Here is a 12,591-nt window from a genome sequence, read left to right as displayed (position 1 = left end):
AGCTTGTCCCTCTCTGTTCTCGCTGACCCTTCTGTCCCTAAAGCTTCTTTCAGCTTCAGAAAGTGTCGTCACTATGGTGAAACTTCACATAGTGCTAGTTAAGTGTTTTTCAGCTACAAAATCTGGTCTGCCAACTAAGGTAAAGAAAGTAGCTAAGGATAGAAAATCATCCAAGGTGAAATCAGCCGCCAAAGTTGTGAAAACGACTAAGTTGAAGAAGGCCACTGAAGCCTCTTCTTCAGGTTTAGTGAAGACACATCCTGACCCTAAGTCTTCAGCGTCAGTGGATGTCGCCTCTAACTCTGCCGGACCCATTGAAAAATGAGTACCAAAGCAATCTTAATATGTTTTCTTTTTGTAGGAAGTCAAAGGCATCTGGTATCTTGATATTGGTTGTTCAAGACACATGACAAGAGACAAGTCCCTGCTTACTAATTACAAAGAGGAAAGAGGGCCTTTTGTGACCTTTGGTGGAAACAAAAAAGGATATACCAAGGGCTTTGGTATATTAACCAACAGTGCAACCACCTTCAGACATGTTGCGTATGTTGAAGGACTGAAGCACAATCTTTTCAGCATCAATCAGTAGTGTGATAAAGATTTCACGGTGAAATTTCTTAAGAACTCATGTTTTGAGAACGTGTATGTCATCAACACGGATTCTTCCTTCAGTAAGAATTGTTTTCTCTCTAAAGCCTCTTCAGATATCAACTGGCTATGGCACTAACGACTTTCTCATCTCAACTTCAAGATGTTGAATGAGCTGTCTCAAAAGGATCTTGTCATTGGCCTTCCTCAGCATTCCTTTGCAAAGGAATCTCTTTGCTCAACTTGCGAAAAGAGAAAGCAGACAAAGGCTAGCTTCAAATCTAAGCAAATATCTTCTATGACTTCTCATCTTCAACTATTGCACATGAATTTATTTGGTCCAATCAATGTGCAATCCATAGCTGGAAAGAAATATACACTCGTTATTGTTGACGAGTATTCCAGGTACACTTGGGTCTTCTTTCTCAGATCTAAGAGTGATGCACCTGAAGAAATCATCTCGTTCGTCAAACTCATAAAAGTATTGAACAACATCAAAGTACGGTCTATCAGGAGTGATCATGGCACTAAATTCAAAAACAGTACAATTGATGACTTCTTTCTGAACAAGAGAATCTCACACAACTTCACAGCTGTGAGAATTCCACGACAGAACGGGGTCGCTGAAAGGAGAAATCAAAAGATCATTGAAGTCGCTCGATCAATGCTCAACGAATCTCATCTCCTTACTCAATTCTAGCTGAAGCTGTTAGCATTGCTTGTTTTACTCAGAACCAATCGTTGATCGTCAAGAGATTCAAGAAAACAGCTTATGAACTCTTCTATAGTGCTTTCTCTCAGATTTCGTCATACCATAGGTTACATGCTATATCCTAAAAAACAGAGACCAACTTGGAAAGTTCGATTCTAAAGCTGATGAAGAAATCTTTCTTGGATATTCTTTAGTGTCCAAAGCCTTCAGAGTATTCAACAAAAGTTGATAGACAAGAGAGGAATCTATTCATGTCACTTTTGACGAGTTTTAATCAGCTAACTCTAAAACCATCTCTAAAGATGATGAAGAGGATGATATCTCACCATGGAGAATCTGAACCTTCCTTTAGCAATCAACCAAACGCTGACCTCCCAGAAGCTGAAGATGATCCATTTATCGTTCCAGATGTGACCAGTAATGGAGCTGAATCCTCTTCAGGAATTTCTGCCATTCCTATTGGTCACTTTTCCCCTTCTACTTCAAATACTAACCTTTCAGTCGTTGAATCTCTTTCAGTCACCGAACCTTTATCAGTTGTCGAATCGCTCTATGAGGCTCCTTTAGCAATCCAACCTGTTGTTGAAGAATCTGTCGTTGGTGCCTCGTCTTCTAAGCCTGAGCTCCCAATCTCAGAAGGTCATCTTCAACAGCTCAGCGATGTACGAAAGACCATCCAATCCATCAAATGTTTGGTGTCTATGTGCATATATTCAAATACGTCGCGGTCTAGGTAATATCTGTCACTTTGTCAAATTTCTTTCTCTAGTTGAGCCCAAGAAAATTAATGAGGCTATCATTGACCCAAGTTGGGTCACTGTTATGCAAGAAGAACTCATTGAGTTTGATAGGAACCAAGTTTTGTACCTTGTCCCGCGTTCATCTGACAAAAATATGATTGACACCAAGTGAGTTTATCACAAAAAGTTAGATGAACAAGGAATTGTAACCTGAAACAAGGCTCATCTTGTTGCTTAGAGATATAGGAAAGAAGAAGAAATCGATTATGACGAAACCTTCGCACCACTTGAAGCTATTCGACTCTCTCTAACTTTTATTGCCCACGAGACTTTAAAGTCTACCAAATGGATATAAAGAGCACTTTTTTGAATGGAAAACTTCAGGGGGAAGTTTATGTTGAACAACCTCTAGGGTTTCTTGACCCCAAATATCCAAATCATGTCTATAAATTGGATAAAGCTGTTTATGGGTTAAAACCGACCCCTCGTGCCTGGTATGACACCCTTTCTTCATTTTCTCATCTCTGAGAAATTTGTCTGTGGAAAGATTGACCAAACCGTATTTCTTAGGAAAGTCAGGGTCATATTATTATAGTCTAAATTTATGTCGATGATATTATATTTGGTTCCACTAATCCCTATTTGTGTTTTCAGTTCATTGAACGCATGAAGAAAGAATACCAGATGAGCATGACGGGAGAACTGACTTACTTTCTAGGTCTTCAGATCAAACAATCAGATAAAGGTATTTTTATCAATAAAAGTAAGTATGTCAGGGATATGTTGAAAAAATTTGACTTAACCAACAGTTCATCTATGAAGACTTAAATGGCTTTTCCTCTCTCACTGAACAAGGATCTTAATGGAAAGCATGTAAATGTTATTGTTTATAGAGGAATGATAGACTCCCTACTGTATCTCACAACTAGTCGACCTGATATTATGTACCTCTACTTGTTTATGTGCAAGATATCAATCTGGACATAAGGAATCCATCTGATTAATGTAAAACACATATTCAGATATCTGGAAGAAACTTATAATTTAGGCCTTTGGTATCGCAAGGACTCAAGTTTCTATCTAATTGGTTATGCGGATAGTGATTTTGCAGGTTGCAAAATTGATAGGAAAAGCACCATTGGAGGCTGTCAGCTTCTAGGTGGAAAGTTGGTGAGCTAGACAGACATTAGTCTCTTCACTCCAATTATGGAGATTGCATATGGCTCCTCTTCCCTACCTGCTTCTTCTTCTCTTTAATCGATGGTTATGACAAGGACAAACCACCCTCAGTCTATCCCGACCACCACCACCTCATCCTCTAAGAGGACATAATCTAAAGCAAATCTTGGTTCTTCAATGAAGGCCAAGAAAGCCAAAAAGGAGCAAATCACACTCCTATCAGGGACGTCTCAAAAGGTCTCAGCTATTAGAGATAGCCTTACCCCCGAGGCATACTATTTACCCCTCCCAAGCTCTTTAGTTCTCTATTCAAACACTATCTTACAGCCACTCTCCCAACCACTTGAATGACCCAAATCACTGAATGTGTGAATAACAGCACTGCCACTGCTGAACACCCATGTACCTTCTCATCTATTCTTTCTTCTCTCTCTCCCTTGGTCTCTATCACTCGTGTTGATGATCCATCAGTGGTTGTCCCCACTGGAGGTGAAGCACTCACCACGGGAACTGAGGTCGCTCCTCTCGAGGCGTCTCAAATACTTGTGAAGTCAAAGGTGCCACAAAGCTGAGATATGTGAAGTAAAGGATATGCTGACAGCGGTGCAATCGGAAGTCAGAGCTAACACTGAGTATTGTGAGTTGCTTCATCAAATTTTTAGCTCCTACAACACCCGACCCCAGTCCCTGAACCTGCATTCACTGAATCTGATTGTCATCAACTGGACCGGGTGGCCGCCTTCAATTTACTACAAGCTAAGGCTCTCTATAACTTAGAGCACCAAGTTTAAGACATCTTCTCGAGTCTTAGTGATCTTACCTCGCGTCTTGATGATGACAAAGAGGGGGAGAAAGAAAAGAATGAAAAAATGCCATGGAGAATGCCAGTGTTGTTGCTGTTGATGAAGCCTTTGCTATTATCCCTCATGCAGATGTTATCCCTGCCGCTGAGGATGCCATCACAAGTGATGAAGCTAAAGCTGAGGATGATGTCGTGATAGCTTCGGGTACTCATGAAGACCTTCCCTCTACCTTTGCATTGCAAGATGCTAGTGATGAGGAAGATGATGATGAAAAGGAAGATGAGTATGAAGAACCTCATATCCTTAACGTTGGACAAGACCTTGGAGACGAAAATAATGATGAAGACGATGATGATGACGACTTCACCATTTAGTACCATCCAAGAAAAGATCAGAAGGGAGTCTCCCTTAGGGAACCAGCTTCCCAAGGGGACAGAACCTTAAAGAACCAACACTCCTCCTCCAAGGACAAAGGAGTGGCTGAAGAAAGGAACCTTGCCATTCTCTTCAAGGAAATCGATCCAACGAAGGTAGCTCAATGCTCTAGGTTTGTACCCTTTTCTCCAGAATCTGATCCCTCTACTCTTCTGCTCACTACATCAACAAACACTTGTTGTCCTCCAGATGAAAAAGTAGTTGATATTCCAATATCTAAAGCTAATAAGAACCAAAGGATAATTCAGCTGAAAAGTCAGCTCGACTGAACCTGAGTAAAAAAGCCCTCTTCATACCTTTAGTTGTGGCGAGCTCAACTTCCTCACTAGACAAGTCTATAGTTGTCCAAGCTCTGGCCAAAGGGAAACTCATGAAGAAGGATCTAGACAAAGCTCAAGCCCAACGTTTGCCACAAACTGAACGAGGACATCAATGGGCGTTGACGCTGAAATATCAAGACCTGAAGTGGTGCAAGGAAAAGATCAAGAAAAGGATAAGTCCCCACAAGATCTCAAACGTCACCATTAGCGGACGGATGAAAGATGGTGGACTCCTTATTGTTATGGTCATCTTCAGAGAGTACCAAGATACTGTTACCGAGTACCTTTCTTACCTCGAGCAGTATGGCTTCGATGAATTACTGGAGATTCGACGGGCTATTCAGCGATCAAAGTCAAAGCATAAGCCGTTGATTGAAGACATTCTGAACGATTTATTCAAGAAGGCATCCAAGATCGTCGAAGTCCCTCATCTGCCAAAGAAGCCTCCCTCTAGAAGAAAACACCTTTTAGATCCTGAAGATGGACCATCCTACAAGAACGAACACGAGACTAAATTCACTATGGATGAAATCCTGAAGGTTCGAAAGAAGTTGGATAACTCAAAGTTGAACTTGACACTGCCAGCGAAGGGTCCCTACATATGCAACATTGTGCACGTGAAACCTGAGCATGGAGTTATATTCATTGACTATGACGGGTAATACAGGTTTTCGCGAGTATCCGAGTTCCACCTTTGTCCGATAGATCATTTGGAGTATCTCAGGACTTGGCTAGAAAATGATATATTTGGAGAGGTGATGGATTGCAAGATCATAAAAGAGATGCTGAGACGCAAGAAGCTTGGAGAAGATGTACCTGGTTATATCAACTTCAGTGACTTAGATTAGACGTCCTTTCTATTTTGTAAATCTTATTTTCTTTTCTTTACTTTTAGTGTATCACCTATATCTAATAGGTCTACCGGTACTGATGAAACACTTGTAATATTTTCCATTGTTTAATATTCAATGAAATCACCAGTTCACTGAAAAATTCCCTGAAAAGAGTAAATGGGACAAGTATTTATGAGTTCCAGTACTCTTACATTCACTGATAACTTTCTAGTCAATGAATATGCTTTCAGTTTCAATTATTATTATTTTGTCAAATCTATCCTTGAACTTGTAATCCTGTACAACTTTAAGTAACTTTTCATAAGTAAACTATATTACTGAAAAAGATCTTGAAACAGTTAAAAGGGATAAGTATTTTACTATAACCTTTTTCTTATTGCTGTAACTTAAGCATTTTTCTTTATGTTGCTTTGTCATCATCAAATAGGGGGAGATTGTTGATCCTTTCTCTCAATGATTTGATGATGATCCTTTTATCTATCGAAGTGCACTATTTCTATTATTTTGATTTAACGATCTTCACTGAGTCTGTTCAGTGATCGTTGAACATGTATTGTAATTCATTCAGAGACCGATATACTTCAAGAAGACAAAACTCACACCATAGATCCTTTAGTGATGTCGAAGACAGAAATTGAAGATTAGAGACCAGCAAGTTCGTGATCTGAAATGGTGTTCAGTGATAACAAACTCATCTACAAATGTGTGAAGTCTGCGGAAGATTCAACGAACATTGATGAGACCTTTCAGTATCATTCCAGTGTTCAACGATCAAATGAATCTTGTTGAGCAAGATTGTTTTTGTTTGTCCTTTACACACAAAGGACAAACCCATTTCTTTCTAAATATAGTAGAGTACGGAGCCACTTCTTTGACTCTAAACGTGCTTACCTATTTTATGAAAGAGGACTGCTCATATACAGCCAAAAGGACTGTATACTATAGCGAAGGACAATTTTCCTCTAAAAGCTTGCCACGTGCCCTGTAGCTTCTAAATTGCATTTAATGCAATATGTATAATTAGCTGAGTGGTTCTCCTCTTAGTTGTCATCTTCCTCACTCTAAAACTTATCCAAGAAGTTACTTCTCTCTCTACTCTCTGTCTAAGAGAAAGACCCACTTTAACAAGCGAAAAACACATTTCTTCTTACCTTATTTCTTGTAGCAAATATTTTCTTATTGCTATATGTATTTTGTGTGTATCTTAGACTGTATAGATAGGTTTTGCATCTTATCTCTTCCGTAAACAATCTGTAAAATTTTATTGATCTTCTTTATCAATATATTTTTTTAAAGTGAAAGTTATCGTGTTTGTATTCATCCTTCCCCCAATCTACAAACTGTTATCTATAAACTTTGTAGATTCGTCTAGACCAACAAGTATACAATAACTCTTTAGTATTCATATATCAATATGACATTCATCATAAACATACACACCATTTGTCATGAATATTTATATGTGTTCACATGTATAAACAATTTTTCAGTATTCATATTTCAGTATGATATTCATCATAAATATACAATCTCACTATAACATTCATCATCAATATACATACTATTCGTCATGAGTATACATACTATTCATCATGAATATACATATTGTTTATTATGAATATACATACTATTCATCATGAATATTTATATATGTTCCGTTCGCCACTTTTTTCTCAAGTTTTCTCGCTCCATTCGTGCTCCTCACTAGAGGAGCACTCTGTGCTCTGAGAGAAATATTATAGATATATAAAAAGTAGTAGACCGCTCGCTTTCACTCACGTGTATACAACAACTTTTTAATATTTATATATCATTATGATATTCATCACGAATATACATTTCATTGTAATATTCATCATGAATATACATACTATTCAGCATGAATATTTATGTATGATCATGTGTATATAATTACTCTCTAGTATTTATATTAGTATGATATTTATCATAAATATTAATTTCCACCATAATATTCTTCATGCCATGGAGAAAAGTTGAGAATCCATTCATCCAGTCGATAAATATCATACTAATATACATACTAGAGAGTAATTACATACACATGAATGGATTCATTTCGGTAGAAAATGAAGGTAGTAAATTATGGTTTAACATACATAAACACATACCAAGTCGATGAATGGATTCTCGATTTTTCTCGATCGGTTTCGACAGGTTCTCGTTCGGTCTTGATGGATTCTCGATCGGTCTCGATAGGTGTTGGATTACGACTTTGAAGAACATGGTGTCTTACGACTTTGAAGAAAGTGTTGAAGAAGATAATGTGGAGTTACGAACTTGCTGTATCGAATTGTTGTACGCATTTGAACGTACATAAATACTTATAATAAATATAACACAAAAAAGATAAACAAGAAGTTGAAATTAACTTCATTTTTAACCCTCATCACCTTGATAGATATTTTTAGATAAAAACTCTATTTTATATTAAATATTTTTAGATAAAAACTCTATTTAATATGAGTTATTGAATTAAATAAGATAAAAAGTCGAAATTGGTACCAAACGGTTTTTGGCCTAGCGGTATCGTAGCCTTTGGCTTTCTAGGATGTTAGGGGTTCAAACCTCACCATAGGTGAGGAAGGTGTGTGAATTTATTTATTGTATTTGCCGTATATAAATATTATATACTTAAAAAAATAAAAAAATTCGAGATTGATCCATGAAAATGAAATTTTAAATATATTGTGTGGGGGTTGGGAGGTACCCCACCAGGTCGCTTGTGTTTACTCCACTGGCAATAAAGAAGGGAAACTCATCATATATTATAAAGATGCACACAGATAATGACGGCAAACCAGGAGGCAATATCACTGAAACATACAGTTGATGGGTTTATACCTAACATCTTTGTAGATCCTCCAAATCAGATGGGTGAGCTGAAGCTTTCATGGTGGACCCCTTACAAATTCAAAGTCAAACACACACACATCACTAAGAAAGTCAAACCCCTAAAATGGTGCACTTGATGGTTATCACAATAATCATTTCTAGCCCTTTTCTCTTTCACTAATACTATATGTTATGCATAATTAAACTCAATGGAAAGTTTGTTGTATTCAAACTCTGATGATGTTGTTAGCCTAATTCAATGTCGTTCCTCGAGGATCTAGATTCCTTGGGGCCGCCATGACGACCCACCAATGATGGGTTGTAGCAATACCACCTTGACCAGAAAAGGTAGTTGAAGAAGTTTACAAAGCTCAGACCGGCTAACAACCAATAGAAAAGATCTAGCCTGTCGTTGTTGAGGTCGTTGTTGCTGAGCCATCCGCCATGTCCGGACCTTGAGGTCACCTTGTTCACTAGGGACACCAGGAGAGAACTTAAATAGAATCCAAATGAGTAGGAGCAGTAAGTCATTGCTGTCAAGAAGGATTGCATGCCTTCCAATGATTGTTTATAGAAGAATTCGATTAGACCGACTGCAGTGAACATCTCAGAGACCCCAAAAACAAGAAACTGTGGTGCAATCCAAAAGATTGAGAGGCTGTCTTTGGGATCTTTCAAAACCATTGTTCTTCGCTTGTTCTCGACTACTGCAGCCGAAACCATGGAGAATGTTGCAATGAAGAGGCCGACACCGACCCTTTGTAGAGGAGAGATCCCTGACTGGCGGCCTGTGATTTTGCGTGCAACCGGGACGAAGGCTGTCTCATAGAGTGGGACTAGGAGTACTAGCATGACGTAAGGGATGGATTGGAGGGATGCCGGAGGAATTCGGAAGTTTCCGGCGAGTTTAGTATTCATGGTGCTTCCTTGTTGAACGGAGAATGTTTGGAGTTGTGCTAAGATGGTGTTGAAGATGATGGTGCAAGCGAAAATCGGAACTACTGATATGAGTATCTTCACTTGCTCAACTTGTGACATGGTGCATAACCTCCAAGGGCTTTCGTTGCTTCTAGTACCATCTTGAATCTTAATGCATGCTTTGTCCAAGAATCTGTATCAAAACAAAAATATATCTTTTTAGTTCGTCCGTTAGTTTATTAGCCAACAACTAGCTGATCATAAGTTATTTTTGTCAAATAATATAGCCTAAGTTTCATGAACAAGACCTGAACTTATCGGTATGGAGGAGGCTGGTACCACCATGTGACTCAGTTGAGACATTGTGGTGTAGGACAACAGTACCTTCATTTCCGTGAAGCATCTCTAAACTCGAAGGGCAAACTTGCTTTCTCTTTGTGATTGCAGCCACGAAAACCTGAAGTATAGGGACGAAAACATGACTACAAATGAACACATGAAGCCGAATTAGATGTTATATTGTTTTCATTACTTGAGCAATTGGGGTGAATATACTTCCACAAGTAGGTTTGTTTCTATAACGAGGAGTCCCACAAAGCAAGCATATGAGTCCGACAGCCATGGCAGCAGCCGAAACACCAAACCCGATGTCCATCCCAGATTGTGTTTGCACCCAAACGAGAACAGTTAGCGCTATGAGCTCCCCAATGCAGAACGCAAAATAGGCGCAGTTAAAGTAAGTAGATAGCTTCTTGGAGTCCTTCCTCCTGAACTGGTCAGCTCCAAGAGAGATTATGTTTGGTTTTAAACAACCACTTCCTAAAGCCACCAAATAGACAGCTACAAAGAATATGAACTCATTCAGACCTTGTGCTTCTTCACATTTGTTCACACTCAATGCCATGTTGCATTTTGGTGGTCTCAGTTGGGGAAGATGTGCTTGTATTGATAGTAATATAAATCCCTACACAAAGAAAACAACTTCCTTAAATTGCAAATAATATGGGTATATATATATATATACACTGAGACCACCAGAGAGCTCAATGCCGAAACATGGTATTATGTGTAAGAGACTGTTTTATAAGACTTACAGAGAGCTCAATGAAGCCGAAAAGTAACATGGTACGGAAGCTTCCAAAGTAGGAGTCAGCGAGGAAGCCACCAAGGAGCGAAAGAAGAAAGACCGTGCCCACAAAGTTTGTGACTACGTTGGCGGACTTAGATAAAGGGAAATGCATCTCATTGAACACATACGTGATGAGATTGTTTCCAACAGCAGCAATAGCCATCATTTCAAATGCTTGAAGTCCTGATTAAAAACCATTCACCAACATATATGTTAATTAGTCTTCAAACGCAGACATAAAAACATACATACATACATACATGCACTACAACAACTAAAATCAGTAAGAGAGATCTACCGAGGACAGCAAGAGCTGCAAACATGCCACCATGTTTGCACGGCTTGCAAGGTCTGTATCTCCAATCAACGTAGTCGTCTACGCATGGTTCTTCTTGTTTGCAGTTCTCCCTATTCATCATCTTAATCCTTTACGAATAACCGAAAGAAGTTAGACTTCTTGCACTCAGAGTGAGGACTAAGTGTGGAAGTGTCTTTTGGTTTGCTACTTATAATTATACTGTCCATATATGTTACAAGATAGCATCATTTTTGTTGATCCACAATTGACCAAATAATCCATGGAAGATACAATTTTTAATGCATAAAGGTGTGAGTGATGGTAACCCGATTGAACCAGATTGAACCACGTTAATGAACAGGCTGGTACTATGTTTCTGATACTGCGCCATCTTGACTTCTGGGGGTTGACTTTGCAGTAGTGCCATGATCTGACCCACAATTATCCCATTAAGCATAGACTTCACAACACTCACTCGTCACCTTTAATCATATCCCACACCATTAATATTATACGCCACTTTCCAAAAGTATGATTCAACTTTAGGAAGTCAATTGGGATGAAATCACAAAATTCAAAATAGATTGCCCATTTGGTGTGTATATATATAGAAGAGAGAGAGAAAGAGATAAACGTCATATATCTACAAAAACGACGTTTGTAATAATATTGACACCTTCCTCATAACAAAGAAATGATTATCGAAATAAATGTAGTAATAATTGGCATTTCAATATATAATCTTTCTTGGGTATCTATATATAGGGAGGTTTTGAGAAAAAACCTTAAAAAAGTGAAAAATTGAGGAATGTAACCATTCATTTGTATTATATGCACATCCATACAAGTAATTGAAGTTGTTTTTGATTTTATGCATATGTGTATGTTATGCACATGTCCATACTGGACAAATTGCTTTCAAATTACTTGTATGCCGTGTGCATACTATTCAGATAAACAGTTACTAAGGTCTTTCTCAGTTTTTTTTTTTTTGTTTTTTACGGGTTTTCATTGAACCTGACCCTATCTATATATATTCTCATGATTCTTTATTACAATGATAATTTTGACTTGTTTTAATTGGAACTACCATGATCCGTTGGATGGTTTCTTAAACCATATGTAAAGTACTAAATGTTGTATATTATCTAAAATGGACGAGGTGATATTTTTCAGAATTTACAAACTTCATTAAGTTGTCAACTTTAGATCTTAACATATCGCATTTTGGTCATTAAATGTCTCACTCTATGAATTATAACCAAAAGAGAAGTGGGAAGACAACGGTGTTTAAAAGTCAATTTGTGTATTAATAGTAAGTACAAGCTCGTACGTATTTATTGTTTTCATAACTTTAAAAAGTAGGCCACGTGTCTCGGACATTCATCGTGAATATTGTAGAAAACCTATGCCTATTATTAATGATAAATATGGACACATGAGGTGCCCTCAGTAGGTGGTTCAAGTCACGTTTAAGAAAACTACAAAAAATGAAAAACTGATGAAAACCCCTGGACAGTATGCACATGTGCATACAAGTAGTTTGTAAGCAAATTGTAAAAAATTTGGTCAGTGTGGATAACAAGCACACATGCATAAAAACTAAGAAACGATTTAAGTTACTTGTCTGGACATGTAAATACCGTCGAGAAGGGTGAAGGATTACGTGAGTGTTCCTCAATTTTTCATTATTTTAATGTTTTCCTAAACCATATGTGTGTGTGTGTATATATATATATATATATATATATATATATATATA

General features: G+C 37.9%; 1 protein-coding gene across 1 annotated transcript; it reads right to left on the bottom strand.

Moving 5' to 3' along the window:
• Positions 1 to 8,398: 8,398 nt before the first annotated feature.
• LOC112502878 (protein NRT1/ PTR FAMILY 4.4-like) lies at positions 8,399 to 11,256 on the bottom strand. The gene is made up of 6 exons (XM_025106891.1): positions 11,066 to 11,256; positions 10,830 to 10,957; positions 10,497 to 10,714; positions 9,935 to 10,366; positions 9,711 to 9,859; positions 8,399 to 9,595 (listed from the first exon to the last, which is right to left on the bottom strand). The coding sequence occupies exons 1-6, from the start codon at positions 11,254 to 11,256 to the stop codon at positions 8,731 to 8,733; spliced, it is 1,983 nt and encodes a 660-aa protein (XP_024962659.1). The 3' UTR covers positions 8,399 to 8,730.
• Between the last annotated feature and the right edge of the window lie 1,335 nt (positions 11,257 to 12,591).

The sequence above is a fragment of the Cynara cardunculus genome, unplaced genomic scaffold, assembly GCF_001531365.2.
Source record: "Cynara cardunculus var. scolymus isolate 2C unplaced genomic scaffold, CcrdV1 Un_Scaffold_2123, whole genome shotgun sequence".
NCBI lineage: Eukaryota > Viridiplantae > Streptophyta > Magnoliopsida > Asterales > Asteraceae > Cynara > Cynara cardunculus.
This window is presented reverse-complemented; position numbering and strand designations above follow the sequence as displayed.